General features: G+C 35.4%; 1 protein-coding gene across 1 annotated transcript in view; it reads right to left on the bottom strand.

The window, feature by feature from the left end:
• CPNE8 (copine 8) overlaps positions 1–26,696 on the bottom strand; it is a 214,150-nt gene that overhangs the window by 132,840 nt on the left and 54,614 nt on the right. The window contains exons 4-5 of the mRNA XM_072765596.1: positions 24,418–24,521; positions 14,438–14,477 (exon numbers count right to left, since the gene is read on the bottom strand). Of these exons, the coding sequence (XP_072621697.1) occupies positions 14,438–14,477; positions 24,418–24,521 (144 nt within the window). The remainder of the gene's footprint in view (positions 1–14,437; positions 14,478–24,417; positions 24,522–26,696) is intronic.

Below are 26,696 nucleotides of genomic sequence, written 5' to 3'. Positions count from 1 at the left end.
ATAGATCAGGCAAGAATGTAATGAGAAAAGAGCTGGCATCAAGTAAAGGGCAGAATTGAAGATGAAGACCCAGGAGGGTGAAAGGTCCAGTTAGCTGGGCAAAAACAAATAAACAAAAAAGTTGCCTTTCCCTAATCAGAAGCAACTGGAAGCCTGTTAGTAATTCAAGGATACCATTAGAATAGTGCATTCAAAAAAAAAAAAAAAAAAAAAAAAGAATAGTGCATTCATGAATAGTGAAAGGATAGGACTTTAGGTAAGGAAAAGAATAGGGGCCCTACCCAGGCTCCAAGGGTATTTCACGTACTTCAGATGCTGAGACAGAACAAAGACAGAGATCAGGAAAATTTAGACCCTTCCTACTCCAGTTACTAAGGTTAAAATGTTTTCCTAATAATTACATTGTTAAGCACAGAAAATAAAAATAACCACAAAAACTAATCAGGCTTCAAAGGAAAAGTTCACTATGAAGATTAACCAGACCTACCAATACGTATTTATAGATCATAGATGCCCCAGAAACAAAAACTCTCACACAATGTGTAAGCATCATGTCTAGTTCCAGACCCCTGACCTAACCACTGGCAAGTTTCCTGATAAAGTCCCAATAAAAGACCAGAGATGAAAAGGGCTCACTGGCAATCTAATTGGGACCCCTCTCACTTCTTAGAACTTTTTCTGTATCGTTGCTTAATAAAACTCTATCACTTTGCTCATTTTCCTTTGTCCATGAGATTCATTCTTCAACTCCATGAGACAAGAACTTCGCTCTCCTTCTTCATCTAGAAGATCACTCAGGTAGCAGTGTGCAGAATGGACTGAGGGAAGATGAAAAGTCTGGAAAGGGATCAGTCAGAAGGCTACAGTAGTTAACAAGCCAAGTGCTAAGATCCAAACTACAGCTGTAGCAAGTTACACAAAATAGTGCAGGGAAAAGTGACAGGATTTGGTGTCAACTATACTTGCACATGGTGGTGATGTGGGAAAGAAAGGCAGAAGTAAAATTGTCAAATTTCCTTACTAGTTACAGCCCATTGACAAATCCTTGAAATAGGCAGAGCAACATTCCCCTTGGGACTCAGGTGCCTGGATGTTAACACTTTGCTAAGGGCAAACAGCAATCTTAGCCCAACCCCCAGGATCCTGTAAGTCTACTTTAACATATAAAAATTCCTTTGAAAACTTCCTTTATCTCTCTACTCCCCAAGATACATGTTGGCCACCATCCCCTAAGCATATGGCCCATCGATATACATCTGAAGGGTCTCATGACTAAGGTTTTACAAGCGAACTTTTCCCAACAATAGCTAGCCCTCTCAAGGTCCTGGAAACCTTTCTTCCAAAATTCCTTAGAGACTTACACTCTCCTTAACTCCACCCACCTTTAAAGTATATAATGGGCCACTCCTCATTACCCCAGTGCAGCTCTTTCTGCCCACAGGTCCTGTCCCCATGCTTTAATAAATAAGACCACCTCTTTGCACCAAAGACATCTCAAGAATTTTTTCTTGACCCTTGGCTTTGAACCCTAACATTTTTCCTACGTCAATGGAACGATGTGCAGGGGGTACAGTAGAGACAGGAAGAGTGAAACAGAAAATAACTCTAAAAATTAAAAATAAAAAAAAAATAAAAATAATAAAAATAAATACAAAATTTAAAAAAAAAAAAGAAAATAACTCTAGATCTGAAACTTGATGGCTTACAGAAGGAAATGTCACCAGCTAAACCCAAGACCTGACCTTTACTGCTCTCCTACTTGTACTCATTAACCTTTGTCCCAGGTTTTTCCTTAAGTGCTTTCTAGCTTATCTCTTATGTAATGTAGGCAAAAAAGACCCAACAGGCAGGCATCACCTGATAGGAACCAAAACTACCCCTCAAGCTTTAATGACTGCTCTGGCAAAGAAATCCAGAGGCCCAGACCATCCAGACCAGTTTAAGCTTAACCACTGAACTCACACATGTGCAAATGGACCATGGAGTGAAGGACAGTAACTTCTCCCTCATTATAATGCTAAAACTTTCACCCAAGGAAGAGCGCAAACATCATTAACACAACATATGATGTATGGGTTTTTTGTTGTTGTTGTTTTTTTTTAAAGATTTGTAAAATTTATTTATTCATGAGAGTGAGAGGCAGAGACACAGGCAGAGGGAGAAGCAGGCTCCATGCAGGGAGCCTGATGTGGGACTCGATCCTGGGACTCCAAGATCATGCCCTGGGCCAAAGGCAGGCACTAACCCACTGAGCCACCAAGGGGTCCCTATATGATGTATGTTTAAAGCACAGTTCCTTAAGGTACATATGAAACTTTATGCCTACTTCTACATATGATGACAAGGTTCCCTTTTCTAAATATTCACTCTAACCCTAAATAGAAGGAAACCAGCCACCCTTGCTCTTACTCCCTGTGATCCCCTGATTTGCTGCAAAGAAATTTTCCTTTGTGTGACAACCCCCCTTGGGTGTATCTGTGATTCACCAAAGAGTGAATTCACGTTAGTTCAGTTATGAGATCTTCATAAAAGTGCATATTATTTTAAATTGTGCTTCCAAGTAGGTAAAAAGTATGTTAGGTAAACTTTGACATATTTAAATTAAATATCTTTAATAGCAACATATCTTTCCCAATTTCAAAACAGATATTACAGATATGTTTATGAGTTAAAAAACGCAAATTTCTCTAAGTCTCATGGCAGAAAGTCAGTGCTGAATACTAAAGATTTGGAATAGATCATTGTTCTTCTGAGTGGTCTGGGACTCTGGAATTCTTTATCAGAGCAGTCATTAAAGCTTGAGGGGTAGTTTTGGCTTCCATCAGGTGATGTTTGCCTATTGGAAAGAGATAAGCAGTGAAAAATACATGAGGGATTCTAGAACTCTTTTCTAAAGATACTGATAGGGGGATTCCTGGGTGGCTCAGCGGTTTAGCTCCTGCCTTTGGCCCAGGGCGCAATCCTGGAGCCCCGGGATGGAGTCCCGTGTCGGGCTCCCTGCATGGAGCCTGCTTTTCCTTCCTCCTGTGTCTCTGTCTCTCTCTCTCTATCATAAATAAATAAATCTTAAAAAAAATAAATAATAAATAAAATAAATAAAGATACTGATAAGGTAGGGGCACCTGGGTGGCTCAGTGGTTGACTGTCTGCCTTCCGCTCAAGTTGTGATCCCAGGGTCCCGGGATCAAGTCAAGCATCAGGTTCCCCGCAGAGAGTCTGCTTCTGCTTCTACCTGTGTCTCTGCCTCTCTCTCTCTCTTTCTGTGTGTCTCTTGTGAATAAATAAATAATTTTAAAAAATTTGGTAGGTAGCTGTGCATGCTAAGAGCTGTTCTGTGCTGTCATTACACAAGAAAACAAAACAAAAGTATTGAGTATATCCACATTAGGGTAGACATATTAGCAAACAGATATCATCATTGCTGAACAAAAAGGAAATTAAAACAATAAAATCAATAAAATGTGTACCAAAAAGATATGGTACACATCTATACATATTATCTCTGGAGTTATTGCACACTCTGCCCCTAAGTATTTACAGCATTTATGTAGTTGTTTTACCTGTGTTTATGTATTCCCTATCGAGCAGCACATTTACCACTCACAGTAGAAAAATAAGCTTACAGTGATTGTCAACTATGCCGTGCACTGGAAATTTCTACTGAATCTATTTTTCAGTTCTCTCAATGCTTCCCATCTTCTGTGCATTTTAAACAAAGTAATAGAATACATGTCCTTTAGTGGATATTTTTAGATATTCTGATGTGTAGTTAAAGATAGAAATAAAAATTACCTTTAACACGAACTGCTTTATTGTTTCTTACTACGGTGTTGTGTTCCAGTTGATGAGTCATTATAATTACGTCACAATAGAACTTCCAGTAATAAATCCAGGCATGTTTCCACAGCTTTACCACACACAAAGACCAAATCTAGTTTATGGTGTCTGGCAGTTGAGAAATGCTTCATTTTATTCAATCACATTAACTATTGGGCTTTCCTCAAAATGACCAAGAGATCAATAAATATTTGCCGAATCAGTTAATTATTTTATAATCTAAATGATACAGATATAACTTAGTTTTGAAATCTATTTAAATGAACACAAACCATGTTGTTAGTATATAGGATACATTCTACCCTCTTTAAAAGTATCCAAATATTATTCTGAATATAGTAGGCTGTTATTAAATCTGAAAGACCAAGCAATACAAAATAAAGGAGACAAGAAAACAGCAGAAAGCACAGCACACAAAGCATTATAACAATATTATGAGTTTTGCATGTGTAATACATAGGTAGTTTAAAAAAGTTATCAGCACATCAGAGGGAGTCTGGCTTGTTCCCATTAACTACCTAAATCTAGTTTTATTACTAATATAATGTAGCTCAAAATCTAAGGAAGCACTGTAGTACCATCACATTCTACCTGATTATTATGCAAATACAGTTGACTCTTGAACAACATGGGTTTAAACTGTGTGGTTTTACATGGATTTTTTTCAATAAATATAGTACTATAAATTTATTCTTCTCTTCCTCATGATTTTCTTAATAAAATATTCTTTTCTCTAGCTTACCTCATTGTAAAAATACAGCATGTAATGTATATAACATACACAATATTTATTAATTGACTATGTTATCAGTAAGGCTTCCAGTCAACAGAGCCTATTAGCAGTTGAGTTTTGGGGGAGTCAAAAGTTATACACAGTCTTTCAACTGTACGGGGGTTGGCACCTCTAACCCCCATGTTGTTCAAGGATCAATTGTTATTTATTTTCTTTTTCTTTTTAATGTTCAGGAGAGTGTCTTCTTTAACTGCATGCATGAGCATAATATTCTAATTCCTTCAAACTTATTACTGCATTATTTCTTCATTACATTTTTTACTGATCAATTCCTCTATTTACATTCTATATTATACTGAAGCTAGCTACTTATCTATATTCATAGAAGTTACATTAATACTATGTACTTTAATAATCCCACACATATTAAAAAGGTAGTTTGCTTTGCAATAAATGAAGTGGTTTTGTTTGTTGGTTTATTTGCTTGCTAGCTAGGTACCAGTATTAATTCTGATTTACCTTTTTTCAAAGACCTTTTACATACTTGCATACATGTATTTATTTATTATTTATTTATTTATTCAGCAAAGCAGTGTAACATATTCCTTAAGAGTGAGAATTATGAGTGTCTATATTACTCATGTTTATGCTCTGGCTGAACCACTTACTAATTCAAGTCCTACTAATGACCACTGATTACTATGTCTTATTAGTGACTCTATGTCTCAGTATCCTGATCTATAAAATAGACATAATAAATAATGCCTACATATTAAGTTGTTGGGAAAACTAAACAAGATAATATATGCAAAGCACTTAAAAAGATAATATATACAGATAATATAAGCAAAACACTTAGAAGAGATGCTTGCAACATGGTAAACATTTGATAAATATATACTTCTCCTCCCTACTTCCTTGCGGTTATACTCAAAACTTATCCCTTTCCACTAGATTCCAGAACTGCAGATACTGTAATTACTTGTATAAAATATTTTATGTCTCCTTTGCACTCATGGCCAATTCAGATGCTCATTTTATGTGTCATTATAAAATTTGTCTTTTATCCCACTCATCTTAACATATTAAGTAGTATACGTATAAACATACATATGTAAAAGAATGACATTATTAAAACAATGATATAGTGATCAGGAGGCATTAATGGTAAGTGAACATTTTGATTTCTATACTGTCACAAAGTTAACTGTAGTTGATTATTAGCATCATCATAAACAATTTTATAAGTATTCAATAGTGTGGCATCTTTTTTCTAAAAGGTCTACAAAGATAATCTATATGCGGCTTTCCTGTTTTACGAAGTGATCAAGGAGTATCTAAAACTATAATATCTCTAATTAATATATAATTTAGATTAAGAGACATTAAGTAGATTTATTGATAGCTAAATTTTAACACAGCATAGTAATTGAGTGCAGTCAACTGTTCAGTAGTTAATCATCCTATTTCTTGAAAAGACAGACTCATGATTTGCCTCTATTTATTGCCTGTGCCCATTTGTGATCATTTAACTAATCTTAAGTACATTCATGCTAAACCAGTAAGAGCAAGAGAAATTAAGTGATAAAAAATGTCTTGCTTTTACAATATTTTGACCATTGTAGAAAAATATTGGTGAGGAAAGCTTATATCACTTGTGAAATTTTATCGTCAGAATTATCTATTTTATTGCTGACACTCTGCTAATATTGCTGACTTCCTTTTATTTAATTAATTCATACTAATCACATCTAATCACATCAACTATAAAGATTAAGGTGTGACTTAATTATGTTATGAGCTATATACTAATATGCCAATCATTTATAATAACTAAACATGGTGCTTCTGTGCTCCAATAATGATTTCCACTTTCTTTATGGTTGTTAACGCATCTGAATGCTATTTTGAAATAAGGCAAGCTCAAATGAAACAACTGGATTCAATATTTTAGTAGAAACAATTTGTCACATCTTAACATAATAATACAACTTTTTTTAAAGCAGGGATTTTTCTTTTTTAATGGATGGATCCATCCACACACCAAAAATGCTAATTTACCTCCAAGAGATTAATAAAATTCCTAAACTTAGACATCAGTGGTTAAGAAACAAATACAATTTCAAAATTATACTCTAAAGCTGAATGTATTCATTTCTTTTCCCCCAGCACAAATGTTGATTTTCAAAATAGGTTTTGTGTGCTAAGAGTCCAAATGAAAGCAGTTCAGTAAGTCACTAAATGAAAATTAAGCTTCCAACGAGTGGGTGATCATTGATCTAAATTAACCAATTATTTTAAATTATCCACAACATATATATTTAGTAATTGAAAACCATATTATATAGATTAAAAAATAAAGCTATACTATTCAAAGGTAAAACAAATGTTTGCAAAATATTTAGGTTTGGAGGCACATCACTTTATGTAGAATATTCTCATCAGCAAAGGAATGAGAAATCTAATATGCTTACAGAAAGTAAGTTAAATATTCTCACAGCCATTACTCATGGTGAGATAGCTGACAGGTCAAGTAAAAAGAAAATTTACTACATATTCTATTAAATAGTATAAAGTATATCATAGCATTATTAGATAATTAGATATTATATAATACTATTAAATGTAATGTAATATTATCAGTCAAGATCACTATTAAATACTGAATCCCGAATAAGGGCCAGTTTTGCATGCAAACAATCATACCTAACATAACTTAATGATTGCTGAAGATATGGCCATCAAACCTAATTCAGGCATTGTCCTATCTCTCTGTCTTAAAGTCTAATATTCACAAGACCCTGCTGAAAATGCATACGAAAACATAATCCATTTATAAAACATCAATCATAAATACTTCAGCTTGAATATGCATATATGGCTAGTTTTCACCATCTATTAAGGATCTGAAAGTATATTACATAGAAAAAGAAAGTTATTATTGAAAAGGCTTTTCAGTAGGTGATAATTTAGTAGAAATCTAAATAATGTGAGAAAAAGAACCATGTGACTATTTGGCATGAAAGAATTCCAGGTTGGAGAAAAAACAAAAACAAAGTCTCTGAGATAAGAATATACTTGGGGTGTTTAAGGAAAAGCAAGATGGCCAGTGGGGCTGGAGCAGAATGAGCATGGAAGAGAAGAGAAGGAGGGGAGGGAACTAGGGGCCCCTGAAGCACTATGAATTCCATCGTGAGTAGAGAACCTACTGGAAAGTTTGAATTGGAAAGTGACATCTCCTGACCAGCTTCTAAAAAAGATAATTCTGCCTAATGTTCTTCCCCCCAATTTCTAAATGCTTCAGTTCACCAAAGTTTCTAGCTTTGGTTCTATTCTGCAAAATATTCCCAATTAAATTAATAAAAAACAATGATAATACTTTAAAATCTATCTATAGATTTTATCTATCTATAGATTAAAATCTATCTATAGATTCTCCATATTATATATAATTTTTTTAAAGATTCTATTTATTTATTCATGATAGACACAGAGAGAGTGAGAGAGAGGCAGAGACACAGGCAGAGGGAGAAGCAGACTCCATGCAGGGAGCCTGACATAGGACTCGATCCTGGGTCTCCAGGATCAGGCCCTGGGCTGAATGAAGGCGGCGTTAAATTGCTGAGCTGCCCAGGCTGCCCTATATATAATTTTTTTAAAAACTTTACTGAGTTCCAACCTTATAGGATGATGGTTCCCATAGCAATCTTTCTATTCTTCAGACATGGCCTAGTCAGTATCTCCAATTGGATGCTTATTGGCGTCTCAAACAATGTAAACCCACCCTGATCACTGAGTTGTCTTTTTTCACTCCATCACTTCAATTTCTTCCTCCTCCATGTGCTCCTTGCAATAAATTAAACCATTTACCCAGTGGCTCTTGCCAATAACCTAAGAGTCACTCTAACTTCCTTTATGTTCTCACCAAATGTCCAATTCATCAGTAATCATATCAACCTATTTCTTAGCCCTTCAAGAGCTATACCCACGAAATACTGTTCATCTAGCTAAATTATAGCAGCCTTACAACTGGTCTCTTTTGATTCACAGTCAGGGGTGTTCCCCAGGTGAAATCTGAAACTGGTCTCCAAACAGGGAAAGCAAGGAAAGACTGAAGAAATGTCAGGCCACTCCAGATTGAGTAAACAGCAAGTTTCATAAGCAAAGGAACTAGCTTATGAGACTCATCTTGGGTAGCTGCAGGGTGAGTAGATCTCCACACCAGCCTACCAAAATCTTAAAACTTTTTTATAGAGGCCTTAATAGGGTTCAGTCATCTATTCAGTCCAGATGTTCTCAACAATACATGACCCTTTCAGGACTATATCCTTGAAACAGGACAGTGAGTAGAACATACATTTCAAGGTCAGGAGAGGGAGGGATCAGGTCCAGCTCATGGGTCAACCCGCAGTCATGTCTTCTCAATGACCTCCTCTAACAGTCTCCTTAATTCCAGTCTTGCTTCCCAACCCCATCCTCCACTTCAGCTGCCAGTTGTTTGTTATTTAAATGTATAAATCAGATTACATCATCCTCCGGTAAAATCCATTTTTTAAAAAATGTTCTTTGTAAGCCATGGCCTACAAATGTTCACATCATCTGAATTCTATGCACTTTTTCAAACTATTTAATTCCACTCTCATAATTCACAGTGCTCTCTATATGATAGCTATCTTCCAGTCGCATCATCATTCCAAGTTCTCTCTTTTTTTTTTTAAGATTTTATTTATTTATTCATGAGAGACACAGAAAGAGGCAGAGACATAGGCAGAGGGAGAAGCAGGCTCCATGAAGGAAGCCCCATGTGGGACTTGATCCCAGAACTCGGGGATCACGTCCTGAACCAAATGTAGACGCTCAACCTCTTAGCCACCCAGGCGTCCCTCCAAGTTCTTTCTTGACTCAAAGTCCTTGCACTGCTGTTCTTTTTTGCCCAGAATGTTCTCCCTCTAGATTTTCAGTAGTTCCTTCCTTCTCTTTCATAAGTATACCCAGGATGAGAACTGGTACAGAATATCCTGGATGAAAGAAACCAAAGCTTCTAACTAGTGGTCTTCATTAGTCACTCTCTCTCTGTATCAATAGCTTAGAAGTGTATAAAGAAGTAAGCTATCTTAATCATTTTGTATTTGTTTCTTTTAAATAAATTTGCCCACTCTACTTCCCCAATTCCAAAGTGTAAGCTGTTTTAGGACGGGGACCTAGTTTGTCTTATCCATTGCTGCATTCCTCGGCACTTGGAACACCACCTGAAATACATTTATTTCTTGCCTGATTTTATGAAAAATACATTAGAATTCGGTTCAATTATGTATGGATTAAACTGGTTTTTCTTCCACTGAAAAAAATCTTGCCCCACAAACAATTATCTTTCAAATGAAATTTTCAAATACAACTGATCTACTACATGTGGAAGCTTATATAGATGATACTTAGAAAATATATTTAAAAATATACACACCTTCACTGAAGGTGGCCAAAATAATCCAGTGAGCCATTAACATGTCTAAACATGTCTAAAACAAAGATTTTACTGGGTACCTTCTGAGAGTAACCAAATGAATAAATGTATTTTGGATTGCCTGGTGGGTATCAAAATTTAGTACACAAAGTACAGTTTGGATATCATCTGGTCCAGAACACCAAGCAGAATCCTAGATTCACTAATTATGGGCCTGTTATTAATCTTTTCATTAATGATTTGGCTGGTGCAATTAAATTATGCAAATGAAAGTATGCTATGTAGTTCTGCTAATGATATTAAGATTAGTGGGTTCAACAGCAACTTAGGGAACAAAGCTAGAATTAAAAATGCCAGATTCTGTTCATAGGATCTAACATTTGAGGGGGATAGTATTTCAGTAATTTCCTTAGAGAATCATAGAAAGGATAAATCCTGCAAAGGAAAATGTCCCTGGATTCCCTAAGTCACCCGGAGCATGTTTCTCCACTGAGAACTTTTCTACCACCAATAAAATCAGTTAAAAGGATACTGATTCTTTATCCACTCATCTTGTATTCATTTGCAATGTTAGAAATCTAAGGTAAAATTCTGTATTATATCTCCATTTTCTTATTCATTCTGAAAATATAAGAATTTGACCCAAGATCCTTAAGTACTGGAAATCAAATAAAGCCATCCTGAAAGGGGTTTCTGGCAAAATTATCAGAAATGAGAATGGGGAAAAAAAAGATTTTCTTATTATTGACTCAAGGAGTCTCTTGCTACTAAATCCCCTTAAGAAAGGTAAGTGCCTGCTCTCCACACACAAGCCCATGCACTTAGCAGTCTCTCCTAAAAGGTTCCAGTTTTTATTCACTTTCCGAATTTGGCAGGTAGACAACCACACTTTTAAACAATTGTATCCTCAGGGAGTAGACCTAGTTTGTTTATTGGCTCCTCTGATCTAAATGCCTCCTGAACTCTTTTTGGGTCGAATGAGTTATACGCTCTTCCACTCAAAATCTATACTTGGATGCTTTCAAATTAAGAAGGGCTCTTGTTTTCCATTTTGAACAGAAATTCAAGATAGTAATCTCTAACAATTCTTGTAACAATTCAAAAACACATTTCCTCCTTCTTCTGACACCTCATCCATTTATAAACCCAGGCACTTAGTAATTTGTATTGCTTACTAAAGATATGTAAGAAATACAACACAGAGTAATGTAAAGAATATACTAAAATGTAAGGAAATACAAGCATGGGAACTATAGGAAGCCATGCAACACCTTAGGAGAAGGTGATGAGAATCTGAATTAACTAACAGTAAGAAAGGAAGGAAGACAGAAGAGAAATAATACTTCATTAGAATGAACATGATTTGGTCATTCACAAGATGTGGTATGTGAGCCAGAAAGAGGTTAAGGATACAACCAAGTTTTCTAACTAAGTACACTATATTGATGATAATTCTTGCAATAGATAATACAAGCAGAGAACTGAAATGGAAAAGGCCATACATTTTTTTTATATGTTTGCATTTTAGGCTTTGGCAGAACATCTACCAGTCAGTATCTAACAAACAGAAACTTGCATTTGCTGAGGTACACAGAGGGACAGACACTTGGGAGTTATCAGGGTAAGGCATAGAAATGATTGAGATTTCCCAGGGAGAGCTGATACAGAGATGAGATGAAAACTGAAAACAGAACCAGGAGAAACACTAATAATAAGGAATAGGAAGAGGAAGAGAAACTTAAAAAAAAAGATCAATAATGAGCAAACACAGAGGTAGAAAAAGAAGCAAGGGAGACATTTCTTCTTTTTTTTAAGATTAACTTATGTATTTGAGAGAGAGAGTGCACAGGAGGAGGGGTGTGTGTGGGAGGGGAGAGAGAGAGAGCAAGAGAGAGAAACAGACTCCTCACTGAGCTGTGAGACCCTATGAGGGACTCAATCTCATGACCCTGAGATCATGACCTGGGCCAAATCAAGAGTTGGACACTCAACCAACTGAGCCACAAGGTATTTTGGCAAGAGAGACATTTCTGGAGAGGTCAGAGGATAAGAGGATTTCAAGAACACAGCAGTCAACTTCGTCCAAAATAAAAGAGAGGTCAAGTAAAGTAGAAAGTGAAGAGAAGCCACAAAAATTTTTCTCTAATCTATGACAGAATAGTTCAAGCACAAATGAAAAATAGAATCCAGTAAAGCAAGATGGTAAAAACTTAGGCTGTTCTTAAAAGAACTGTGGTGATAAGAAGCTGGTAAAGAAGAGAGCATGGAGATAAAGCAGGGTCAAGGTATCAGGAGGAAGACAAGAAATATGTCTTATGGAAAATTATAAAAAGCTATTCTGCAGAAGAAAAAGATTTTAAAAGATATGTACACATCCAGGACTCCTGTAGTACATAAAGTCATATATAATAATAATTATGGATTTTTTAAGGAAAATATAATTAATCGTGTTTTAGGGTACTTTCCTATCCCATATACTGCTCTTTGTCCTGAATGCAAGGCAACTACAATGGTAAGGACCACATCTTACCACCTTCACACTTACCCTCAATATATCCCACTTGATAGGAAAGTCCTGAACTACCCAGTCCTCTACCCAACTACCATGTCCTCTAAAGAGTAGTTTTAACTGGGAAACAGAAATTATATTCAGGGAGAGTGAACACTTGAAAATCTGTGTCCACTCAGGATTTAGGGAGTTCAATTGTGCACCAAGATGAATAATCAGAGACTTGGTCTTTGGAAAGAAACAGAAGCTCAGAGAAGAATCGTAATGCAAATTCAGGGCCCTTCAGAGAGGGAAATTGAGAAAATAATTGTCTCACTCCCAATCCACATGCCTGTTTCCAGCTGGAGTTCCTCTAAGGGCAAGCTACACATCACATTTATGAGATGCTCCTAAATCTCTAATATTAACCACCTACATGTGAGATCAATGAATGCATTTTCTTTCTTGCAACAAAATTTTGACTACAAAATGGAATTCTTTCTCTGATCTTCCAGTGGAATTTGGAAAACTTCCAATACAAAGCTAAGCAAATAAGTTTTAAATGTACAACTACAATCCTGTAAGTCTTACGAAGAGCAAGAAGGTGACATGGCCACTGAAATGAACTTTACATATGGAGAGTTATGAGCTTATTACACTATTTGTTTTCAATTTGTAGAAAAGTCAATTAGAACAACTATTCTTTGCTTCTTCAATGATTCTGCTCTATGCTTAACAACAGAAATAAATATTATAGCTTCCTTACAATGAAGGACAAGAACAGTATATTGTGATTTTTACCATCATTTTTACTAGCTTTCTAGTGTCCTCAAATCAGCCTCTTAGCTTGGAATAACCTCTCATGCATCCTCTCTTCTCTTAATTATGACACTACCACTCTCCAAACGACCTGGAATCATATCCATCTATTCTAGTCAATAGGCTTAAAAAAATGGAGAAGTGAAAAATCTTACCCACCTTAACCCTCTGGGCATGACTAGGACTCCATCCAGCCTCTCACCTCTCAACCCCAGCAGCTGCCAATTCTACATCCACATAGAATTCCACTTGGAACCTAGTTAAACTCCTTTCAGAATGCTGTATTCACTCCCCCTATATACCCTCCATTCAACCCTTCCTACTAGCTTGGTCTAATTCCATTCCCATAGTCCAATAAGCAAGCTGATCAGATCACAGGTGCTTGGGCAGAGAATCTCACTCTCATCTCTCCCTCCAGACCTCTACCTCCATATCTGCCTAGTTTTGATGCCCATGCTGCTCCTGAACCTGGAAATGTCCCTAGGGAACAGTTGTGGCCTTAGAAGTAGCATTCTACTCAGAGCACTGAGTAGATGACGGGAAGATCAGTACCCAAAAGGAAAAAAAAAAAACACTGTAAGTGAACTTGAGGATGGACTCTATATGTCCATCCTTATTTCTCATACTATACCCTCAGAAACTGACATGGTGCCAGCAGGAGGAGGTACGTAGAAAATATTGTTGACCAAGTGGACCATAGCAGAATAGCAAATCACACTACCTACACCCAAGCACTTCTCAGTCTCTTAGAAGTGAAGCCATTCCAAATGACACGGGCTCACTATTTCATCTTACTTAACCTGATCCAACTCCAAACACTGCAGAGAACTGACAGCATTTCTTTTCAAAAGTATGTAAATAAATAATAAATAAGATTAATCCTTTTCACATACTGAAGGTATCTTTGCTTTAATAAGTTCCTCTAAATGTTATTCTAGGAGCCCTTAAAAATGTTATTTATTTTCTATGACAATTAGTACATGAACAGTTAGGGACATATACCTTTAATATTAATCTGCCAACACAAATATAAATCATGAATCATGAGATCGTAATTTATATTATGTAATCATCATAAAAACATAAAATATAAACTTACATGTTTGGATAAGTTGGGGCTCTTTGAATCAACATCATACCTAAAAGATTAAAATATAAAACTCAAATTATTTCCACAAAATAGAGCTACAGAAAAATATCAGAATTTCACCAAAAGAACGTAAATAATATAAATCAAATCAGTTATGAAAAACTAGCAAATTTAGAAGTGTCTTATAATCTGTTACATATATGCCAATGGTCGAATTCACAGTCTCTGGGTCCTTTTATTTCCACACCTAAGTAGAGGTCCCGATATTTTTAGTCATCAATTCTGCACTTGAAAAGAAAGTTTAAAACTTCTCTTTTGTACCATCATTTAAAAAGTTTAAGAATTAAAAATAAAATAAAATAAAATAAAATAAAACAAAAAGAGCCTTCTCTTTGTGTGAATCAGCAGTATCCCAGTGCTGTTCAAAATTCCCCAACAACTGCAATTCCTCTCCACAGAATACCATTAAAAATAAGCAAGTGTCATTTGTGTATATTCTAATTTTTATTTAGTATTTTAAATGCTACCATTAACTTTGAAATTTGGTGAAAGTAATGAGACATTACCTTTCCCCAATCACTGGAGTTAGGGAAGCCATGGTTTTTTTTTTACAGAAAGAGAAATGCATTCATGTAGAACTAATTCTATCCTGTTTTTGACCAGTTGGTACTGGAAATAAATGATTTCTTAGAAAGATCCTGGGAAAATATCACTCACTATCACTTGAGCTCCTCATTTTAAAGAATTTGTAGGAAGAGTAAGATCTCTAACAGCCAAAACAACCTCAAATCACTGAGGTCTTCAGTAGGGAAATATTTGTACCAGCTCCAGTGTTTGTCCCAAATCATATTCCTTTCACACACCTTGTACATAGCTTCCTACCAAAATTCCACTGTCTTTTTTTAAGGTTAATTAATTAAAGTCTTCGTTCTCACATAGCAAGAATGCTTTTACAAAGAAACAAAGCATCTCAATCAATAAAAGACAGAGTTCATAGAATGTACCAATGCTGGCCAGAGGTTCACTTACTTACTCCTTAGCAAAGTATGTTTACCACAGACTGGCTTCAAAATTGTGCAATGCAAAAATACCTGCCTCAAAAGAATTACAAAATACTCTCCTTCCCATCAGGGCATTCTGATCATTCTGAACAGCTGTAACCTAGAATTTTCAATCGGCTAATTGCCAACATCTACTGAAAACCTACAGATGTTAGTACAAAAAAATATTTCTTATTCACAACAATTTTTTAAGAGTAAGATTGAAATTAGCAACTACAGTGTATCAAAGGTGAAAAATAACTGTGCTGGCTTCTCAAGAATCAGAAACTGCTTTCTATAAAGAGTCTACTGTGGACTGGGGAGAAATAACATGGTGTGTTCAGTTCTGTAAAAAGAAGCAAAAAGAAAAGGAGGTGATGTTTTCACCACAAAAAGTTTAAGTATCTTCAAATCTAATCCCCTTTCATTGCCTTTAACAAAGCTTTTTTTTAATGCTAATATTTCAAAAATGTGCAATTTACAGCATACTTCTAAGGGCTTTAGGTATGCATTGATTATAATCCATTTGAAATTACCATGAGTTTCCCTTTCATGCAATTTTCCTTCTAACTTTTATAAAAGTATCAAGACTACTCTGGTCCTCACCTTTAGAGGACAGACATAAACATGACATTCTAAATACTTAAAATGAATGTGTGTGTGTGTGTGTGTGTGTGTGTGTCTATGTGTATAAGTGTCATACTTTCATTAAGGAGGAGAGATTACGTGGAAAGCAGGAAGGAAGTAGTTTACCCCTAAGAGGGTGCATCTCACTACCTAAATTTACCCATGTCAATTTTGTAAACTTGAAGCTGCTACTGAAATATTATTTTTTAAAAAGATTTTATTCATTTATTCATGAGAGACACACAGAGAGAGACAGAGACACAGGCAGAGGGAGAAGCAGGCTCCCTGCAGGCAGCCTGATGCAAAACTCCATCCCACGACCCAAGGACCAAGACCTGAGCTGAAGGCAGACGCTCAACCACTGAGCCAACCAGGTATCCCACTACTGAAATATTATTATTACCAAAGTACTAAATTGGTAGTAACTGATTTGGGTGGATCCCAAGGATCACGTTTTCAATTAGAAGTAAAGATATTGACCAGAGTTGTTCCTATACCTCTGCAATTGGAACTAAGACTCCAAACTGAAAACCAAAGATGTTACATATCCCTTATGATTGGCTCAGAGGTGCTCAAGGGTCACTCTCATGAGGGTCAGATCCTTCCCCACAAACTGACCCATAAAAGTGATAGGCTATTCCTACCTCTTGGGCAGCCAAGTGAAGGGGAGTTCCAAAATCTGAAGTGCCTGAAGAAGACAGCATAAGATGCTGCTGGGCTACAGAACCTGCCTACAGGTCCAGCCTGTGGCTGCCAATAAAAGACAATGTCAGGTGACAGTCCTCAGAAATGCCTTTTGAGAACTGAGGAGCAAGCAGAGTGCATGATCAGTGCAACCTTTAAGGTGTCGATTTTTCAGAAAATAAGGGATCCACATGTTCCCCTTCTGCTCATCTACCTTCCCCTCTTCCAGCCCCTGCTCTTCTGCAAGTAGCTAAAACAATAGATTTGAGGGTAGAGGAGGTGAAGTTTTGAAGTTTGAGATTAAAGTTTTAAAGAGAAGAGTACATTTGATAAACAAAATAAATGATTCTAATAAACAAAAGTGCCTGAAAACTCTCAAAATTAGACCTTGACATTGTTAAGGGAGTCCTTAACCAATGGGAAAAACTAGAATTAACCATGTTGGGAAGAAATTTTTAAAAACTTACTTTCCTCAGTGTTGAGATGCTTCAAAAATAAAATACAATAACATTATACATTCCACAATTATCACCATTTGATTTATCAAGAAGGAAAATAATTTGCCAGGTAAGTTAGACCTACACTCATAACTATCTTATTGATGTTCCAGTCTAAGTGGAAAAGCAGGAGTGAAAAAAGTGTATCTCATTTCTCCTATTCTTCAGCTCATGCCATTTAGTGATGTGACTACCCACACCTCTTGCTCAAAGGCATTTTTTAAAAAAGATTTTATTTATTTATTCATGAGAGACACAGAGAGAGAGAGTCAGAGCCACAGGCAGAGAGAGAAGCAGGCTCCACGCAGGGAGCCTAACGTGGGACTCGATCCCGGGTCTCCAGTATCATGCCCTGGGCTGAAGGCAGCGCTAAGCCACTGAGCCACCCAGGCTGCCCCACTCAAAGGTATTTTTTGTGCAGCTGTTCTGTCAATAATAGTTTTCAGCTGTGAATAAAAAAGTGATTTATAGGTACCTATGCTATTATCAGCATGATAATTGTAACAATATAATAAATGCCAGAGTTTAGAATTTTATCTGCAATACATACACAGCATGATGACAGAGACCATATCTCTTAAACAAAGAAGTACACATCAAATCAAAAGGGCAGGAGAATTTTAAAATTCATAGTTGATAAACTAATCAAGTATGTATTTCAGGCATATTACAGGAACAGTAATCATTACTATGGATTAATCAGAACTTATAGGAATTTGGTCAAGTTGTGACAGGAAGACATATTCATTCTGTCTCTCCCTCTCTTTCTCTGTCATTATAATTTTCTATCAGCATTGAAACTTAAATAAAAAGGCTCCTGAAAACCATTTTTCAAATCCTCCATAATAGGTAATTCTTTATATCATACACTTTCACAGCTTGTTCTTAATTTGTTCTTTAGAATTTTATAAATCAATGGACAGATTAAATAAAACACAATTCTGAAAACCATTTATATCTATCTGTTGGCCAATTTAGACTACTGTATTCTTCAACACTGTTGTTCTCTCCAGGGGACATGTTATCAGAAATGCATTAGAATATTACTGTAGTTCTCTGGAAGATGCAGGTTGGGGTTATGAATGATTTTATTGCCTACTTGATCCTGTTTTTATTTTCCAAATATCCTACAATGAATATTTTTCCTAGGAATAACACATTGCTTGTGCTAGGACAAAATTTAAAAACCAATTAGGTATACTAATGAATAAATAGATACACATAACTAGTGAACAAATACATTGTTTTCCACACTTATTTGGGTAGATATGCTGGAAAAATCACAAAGTTAAAAAAAAGAAGAAGAAAAAGAAAACTTGCTCTCACAAGTTAAAGGTGTTTTGCGAGATATTCTAATACATCATAAATCAAAAGGAATTAGTTAAAGTGATATCAAAAATACTACATGAACTAAGAGAATACTCTTGTTGCTTTTCTTGGTAATCTTCTCCAAGTATCCTTTCTCTGGCCCTAATTGTTTGAATTCTTCAGAGATGCTCTACTATTGAAATAAAGTTCTTTGAATCAAATTGCTGAAATTAACCAAATGCATTCAAAGGCAAAATGATACATAATTCAATTTTGCAATATGCTTTCACATGTTGAACATTATACAATTTCTGTGAAAATTACTATAATTTTTAGAAGAAAAGAGAAAGCTGAAGAAGTTAAATCACGCCAATTTACCTGCACTAATTTCTGTCACTTTATTTCTTCTTGTCACACTGAGATAAAATAATATAACATGCTCCCATTTCAATCAAACATAACAATTTCCTACACAGTCTTACTTTTGTTTACTCAGATTAAATATATTCTATCATATTATTATATTCAATGTGCAGCAGAATACTTTAAACATATACTTTCATCTGTATTAAATAACCAAGGCAAAAATAAAAATATTCCAGTTTAGATATTTTAAACTTCATAAAATTTTAGAAATTCAGGATTTGTAGCATTTAACTAGAAACTATTTTAGGCAAAATCTGATCCTTTGAACATATTACATTTTCTGAGCCTTGGTTTTCTCATTTACAAAAATGGATTAAATCTACCTCAGAAACTTGTTGGGTGGGTTCAAGTTATAATGTGTATATAACAAACTGTGAATAAGAGTAGTAGTATTACTAACAAAAAATAACCTCTTTTTGTCTGTGCCTACAAAACGTACTAACTCTCAAACTCCATGAGCTTCTATAATAATTTTATCTCCTAAAAAAAAAAATTTATCTCCTTTGTAAGTAACTGGAATATATGAGTAACGAACATATTAAACCATCTTATCATTCCTTCCTCTTGTGTTTCTGTCAGCAAATGTACTCAAGTTTTGTTTTCTTTTTTCCAATTGCCTGAAATACATACAGTGAAATTAAACAATATTATTGATTTATCATCAAATACTAGAGAAGTATGTGAAGTTCTAGCAATGCCCTAACTTCTCCCTCCCTTTAAGTGTTCCCTTGTTCATGCAAAGCAGACCTAGTAAGCTCACAAACATGACATAAGTATCAGGTGCCTCCCTCACCGAATACATTCTCATTTGGACTCACTAATTTGTCAGAGTGATTCTTGAAATGCTACCTATTCCAACAGGCATAATATTTGAAGACTAAGTCAATCAGATATTTGATCGCTGTCATCCTTTTGAAAGCACCCTTCTTTGGAGCACCTGGGTGGCTCGGATGGTTTAAGCATCTGCCTTCAGCTCAGGTCGTGATCTCCAGATCCTGAGATCAAGCCTCATGTCAGGCTCCTGGCTCAGCAGGTAGCCTGCTTCTCCCTCTGCCTCTGCCTCTGCCTCTCCCCCTCCCTGCTCATTCTCTCTCTCTCTCTCTCTCTCTCTCTCTCTCTCTCTCTCACCACCCCTCCTCCATATCTCTCTGTCTCCAATGAATTTTTAAAAAAATATTTAAAAAAAAATGAAAGTACCCTTCTTTTTATTCCACTTGTGAAATTCTGTAACAGCCACAGTTATGACATAGGCAGTAAGGGATGAGTAAGACATAGGCTTAAGAAACCAGGGCCAAGCAGGGACAGTGATAGTCACCTGGTAGCAACTGCTTGTGATGGTGGCAGGGGCCTTTTGGCAGATAGCAACCAAAACAAAATAAAAATAGTTCTGAAAATCATGGCTAACATACAGGCAACAAGTTCAGAGAACAAATCATACAGGATCTTGGCTTTACAGGTGAATTCTATAAAACTCTAAAGAAAAATTAATGCCTATTCTTCTTAAACTATTCCAAAAGATAGAAAGGGGAAGAAAACTTACAAATTCATTCTATGAGGCCAGCATTACCCTGATATCAAAACCAGATAGACATCACACCAAAAAAGAGAATTACAGGCCAAAAACCCTGATGAATATACCGGCAAAAATTTGCAACAAAATACTATGAAATTGAATTCAACAATACACTAAAAAAAAAAAAAATCATTCACCATGATCAAGTGGAATTTATTCCAGGTTGCAAGGGTGGTTCAATACTTGCACATCAACCAACGTGATATATCACATCAATAAGAGAGGATAAGAACCACATGATCATTTCAATAGATGCAGAAAAAGCATTTGACAAACTACAACATCCATTCATGATAAAAACCCTCAACAAAGTAAGATTACAGAGAACAAAGCTCAACATAATAAAGGCCATATATGAAAAAACCCACAGCTAATATCATCCTTTAGGGGGGAAAACTTAGAGCTTTTCCCTAGGTCAGAAATAAGACAAGGATATCCACTCTTACCACTATTATTCAACATAGTATTGGAAGTCCTAGCCACAACAATCAGAGAAAAAGAAGATATAAAAAGCATCCAAATTGGTAAGGAAGAAGTAAAACTTTCACTATTTGCAAACGACATGATACTCTCTATATGGGAAATCCGAAAGACTCTACCAAAAAACTGCTAGAACTGATAAACGAATTCAGTAAAGTTGCAGAATACAAAATCAATGTACAGAAATCTTGCATTTCTAGACACCAATAATGAAACAGCCAAAAAAGAAATTAAGAAAACAATCCCATTTATAATTGCACCCAAAATAATAAGATACCTGCAAATAAACCTAACCAAGATCTGCACGTGGAAAACTATAAAACACTGATGAAAGTGCAGAAAGATCTGCACTTGGAAAACTATAAAACATTGATGCAAGAAATTGAAGATGACACAAAGAAATGCAACAATATCCCCTGGTCATAGATTGCAAGAACAAATATTGTTAAAATGTCTATACTACCCAAAGCAATCTACATATTTAATGCAATCCTTATCAAAATACAGCACTTTTCACAAGCTCGAACAAAGAGTCCTAAATTTTTTATAGAACCACAAAAGATCCCAAATAGCCAAAGCAATCTTGACAAGGAAAAGTAAAGCTGGAGGCATCACATTTCTGGACTTCAAGCTATATTACAAAGATATAGGAATCAAAACAGTATGGAATTGGTACAAAAATGGACATATAGATCAATGGAACAGAACAGAAAACCTAGAAATAAGCCCACAATTACATGGTCAATTAATCTTTGACAAAGCAGGAAAGAATATCCAATGGGAAAAAGTCAGTCTCTTCAACAAATGGTGTTGGGAAAACTGGACAGTCACATGCAAAATAATAAAACTGAACTGTTTTCCTGCACCATACACAGATATAAATTCAAAATGAATTAAAGGCCTAAATGTGAGACCTGATACCATAAAGACTTAGAAGAGAACACAGGCCATAACTTCTTTAACATCAGACTTTGACATAGCAACTTCTTTCTAGATATATCTCCTGAGGCAAGGAAAACAAAAGCAAAAATTAATGGGACTACATCAAAACAAAAAACTTCTGCGCAGCAAAGGAAATAATCAACAAAACTAAAAGGCAACCTATTTAATGGGAGAAGGTATTTGCAAATGACAATATCCAATAAAGGGTTGGTATGCAAAATAACTAAAGACTTATAAAACTCAACACCCAAATAATCTAATTAAAAATGGACAGAAGACATGAATAGATACTTTTCCAAAGAAGATATCCATATGGCCAACAGACACATGAAAATATATTGTTCACCATCACCTACCACCAGGGAAATGCAAATCAAAACTACATTGAGGTATCACTTCACACATGTCAGAAGGGCTAAAATCAATAATACAAGAAGCAACAGATGTTGAAAAGGTTGTGAAGAAAAAGGAACCCTCATGCACTGCTGGGAATGCAAACTGGTGCAATCACTGGGGACAACAGTATGGGGGTTCCTGAAAAAGTTAAAAATAGAACTACCTTATTATCCAGTTATCCCACTACTGGGTATTTACCCAAGAATACAAGAACACTAATTCAAAAGGATATAGCATTATTTATAATAGCTAAATTATGGAAGTAGCCCAAATGTCCATGGATTTATGAATGGATAAAGAAGATGTGATATATACATATATATCAAACAGAATATTATTCAGCCAAGAAAAAGAATGAAATCTTGCCATCTGCAAGAACACGGATGGAGCTAGAGAGTATAATGCTAAGTGAAATAAGTCAGTAAGAGAAACATCAGAAACATCATACGATTTCACTTACATGTGGAATTTAAGAAAGAACACAAATGAGCTAAGTTAAAGAAATAAGAGAGAGAGGGAGATAAATCAAGAAACAGACTCTTAATTATAAAAAACAAACTGATGGTTACCAGAGGGGAGGTACATGGGAAGATGGGTTAAATAGATAATGGGGATTAAGGTGTGCATTAGTTATAAGGAGCACCGGGTGATGTATGGAAGTGTTCAGTCACTATATTGTACACCTGAGACTAATATAACATTATATGTTAACTAACAGGAATTAAAATAGAAACTTAAAAAGCATATGCCATTCTTAAGTTGAAAACAATGCAAATGAATAAGAAAGGGAGAGAGAAGGAGAAATAAAAAGAACAAGATTTATGTCACTTCTAAATAACAACACTATGTGCAATATCCATGATAAACATGGTCAGGGAATCATTATATTCCACTTCAGGGTTTTTTCGCAGAAGTAACATTTTTATTGTTTGAAAAGGAGTTTCAAAGGACATAAAAAACAAACAGGGCATAATAAATTTTGCTTGATAAATATAATGAATATTTAGAACTCCTATAATTCTTGAAGGAAAGGGCCTGGTATAAAATTCTCCTTTTTTAAATGAAAACACTGCAGGTTATTTTATTGTACAATTTTAGAGGAAAATGAGAATTGCTGTTAATGCTAAATAACTTTCTTTTTACATTAGGAAGCAAGTTAGGATTTTTTTCAAATAAGATTTTTTTTTTCAAATAAGATATTGATTAGCTTTTATCAAAAAGTATTTATAAATTGTGACAGCCTGGCACATTTTATTGTTTCCAGCTATTTAAAGACATGTACATTTTTAATGTTCTTACAATGTTTAATGACTTGCAATGTTCATAAACTCCATTTTAATTTATTAAGTACACACTTTATATAATGTTATACTTTTCCCTCTCAACAGATTTCCTTTGAACAACATACCGATACTTCAACAATCACCAGAGTTTACATCTGTGAAACAAAAAATCAATAACAAGTAATATCTTGCAAACAAACTGACTTCAGATTCTCTGCAGACAAGAAGTTGAATTTAATGATAATATTATGATATGCCCAATTCAGCATCAAAATCACAAGAATATTAAAAATATCAAAAATTCTGGCTCTAGCTTCCTCGGTCTTGGAAATATGAGGCCACCAAGAGATAAAAGGAAGCTATAGTTAGGCAGAGATCCATATACTACACAAAGACACAGCTGAGAGAAACTTAAAGATCTTGGGGATATGAGCCATGGGGGTAAATGGTAAAGAAACCACTGAGGTCAAAGATGGTTTGAAAGAATATCCATATATACCACCACAAATTTCCTCATAGTTAAATTGCTCACTAATTTTTTCAATAAACATACAGTGAAAAACCTATAAAATGCAAAATGTGCTAGGGATAGTGCTCAGGCCACTGAGGTCATAGAATTAGTCTGGTTTCCTACGAATGTCATCTAGTATTCGTGCAACCAGACCCAGCCTTATGTTAAAAATTTCCCTTTAAAGATCAATTTTTTAACAATGCAAGTTATACTAGAACTTACAAGTCAAAACGAAGGTTCTCCCTTTCTTCAAAAAAGTAGTCCAGAATAAATTTTCGTACAAAATCAGGATTTAAAGTATTATCAATCACTTCAGTCCTTCCAAACTGTAGAGAAAAAGAGAGAGAGAGGTTAAAATCAGGCTCTCCATGGTTAGTTATTGTACAGCATTGTACTTAGTATTAATATAGTTCCTTGAAAACATAAGCACTAAATATCTAAATAATTGATAAAATAAAGCCTTGCAGAAAAGTTTTTGGAGACTATATCATTGCCTTTATTCACTCAGGGAAATCTGAAAAGAAGCACTGAGTTCATTCAAATTATTAGAAAAGCAGCTTCTGTAAATTCTTCTAACAAGCTGAGCCACATTTTCTCTTTGCCCCACTTAAAAGCCAAATCCCATTCGAGTCAAAGGAAGTTATTTCTCCCTTAAATTTTAGTGTATCACAAATATTTTTTCCTAAGCTAGTGTATAACTCGGCCAAGCAACGTACAATCTTAAAACTGGGGGTCCAAGTATTCATGATCAAGAAGTCCTCTACATAAAATAGTTTAGTAGCCATATTTTGAGGAGAAGTTTCTCATAATCTGTTACACACTTCAATCGTTTGGTTTTTGTTTTGTTTTGCTTTGCTTTACTTTAACTCTCATGGTATCTAGACAGCCAAGATAAGATCTATAATACATACAGTTTTTAAGCTAGTAAATTGTACTTTTGCTTAAAAAAATAAGTTTCTCCGTCTTAGGGAAAGTGGAAACCAAGAAATAAAATTTTCTAGTTGTTCAATGTGAAGGAAGGCCACCAGCGTCTGCTTCCAAAGTCATATCAGTAATATAAATTTTACAACTCCTTTTTTTTTTTGTCTTTGGCTTACACTCCTCCCCTCCTACTGCTATGGAATTCTAGTAAGGGAATTTTAACCTTTGATTCTGAACAGCATTATGCATACCATCTTATCAGAGAACCAACTTTTATTAAAGTTCAAGGGGATATTATTTTTTAATAGGAATAAGAGAACTGTGGTAATCCACTAAAAAGTGAAGATCATGCTTACATAAATTTTGAAAATAAAACTATGGTACAAAATACTGATGACAAAGGATTTACCATGGTTATTGCTAACTAATTATCCAAAAAAGAACTAGTTTGCAGAGGCTTATGTATCTGAAAATGCTTTATGTCATGGACCAAAATCATACAGGCAACTGAGGTAATTAATTCAATGTTTAAAAAATATTCAACATTTACTTTGAATAATAATAATTACAGCCACCATTTATTGAGTACTTAGTTTCAAGCGCTTTTCACTAATTACTTTATTTCATTTTTTATTATTTTTATTTTATTATTTTTTTTATGATAGTCACACAGAGAGAGAGAGAGAGAGGCAGAGACACAAGCAGAGGGAGAAGTAGGCTCCATGCACCGGGAGCCTGACGTGGGATTCAATCCCAGGTCTCCAGGATCGCGCCCTGGGCCAAAGGCAGGCGCTAAACCGCTGCGCCAGCCAGGGATCCCTTCACTAATTACTTTAAATCTTAATCATAACCATGAAAGGTAAGTATTATTAATCATATTTTAAAGATGAGAATTTTTTTAAAAAATACATAAATAAAGATGAAGAAATTGAAGCAGAGGATTCACAACCTCTGGCTATAAAATCTACATTCACTTTGGCTAAAAAACCTACATTCTTTTTTGGACTCACCTCTATTTCAGAATAAAACATGTGAGGCCCTGAGAAGATCCACCAATGAGCTTATCCATGATTACTAATGTTTAAAAGGTGGGAATGTCCCAAATAAACATATGCTGGCAGTGCCATGCACCCCAAAAGAGCTGTGCAGAGGTCAAGAAGCTTGAGTCTGAACCAAACACAGCTACGCCCTCCCAGCCTTTCTACTGCCTGGAAGCTCCCTATTGGTTTGCAGAGAACAGAGAGTACCAAACCAGTAAATGCTCAACACTCTCCAACAGAAAGTCAGCCAAGATCTATATTCCCTAGCACATAAGACCCTCTTGTGGATTTGAACCCAAACCCACACTCAGAGAAGACAGAATGAAATTTCCCAGGGTGAGCTCCATGAGTTGCAAGCCGACAATTTTCCAGGGCCTGTGAGTCATTAAAACACCCACAAGCCTGTTTCCCTAGGGACTGTTGGCTTGTCAGCAACATGGGTGGCTGCTTATACTCTGCTATCTCAAGCGAAGATTAATAGGCAGTCATTAAAATTTTAGCTAATCATCTATATATTATGAACATTTATTACAATATGCC

The sequence above is a fragment of the Vulpes vulpes genome, chromosome 8 (assembly GCF_048418805.1).
Source record: "Vulpes vulpes isolate BD-2025 chromosome 8, VulVul3, whole genome shotgun sequence".
NCBI classification, from domain to species: domain Eukaryota; kingdom Metazoa; phylum Chordata; class Mammalia; order Carnivora; family Canidae; genus Vulpes; species Vulpes vulpes.
Note: the sequence above shows the minus strand (reverse complement) of the source record. Positions and strands in the feature narration are given on the sequence as shown.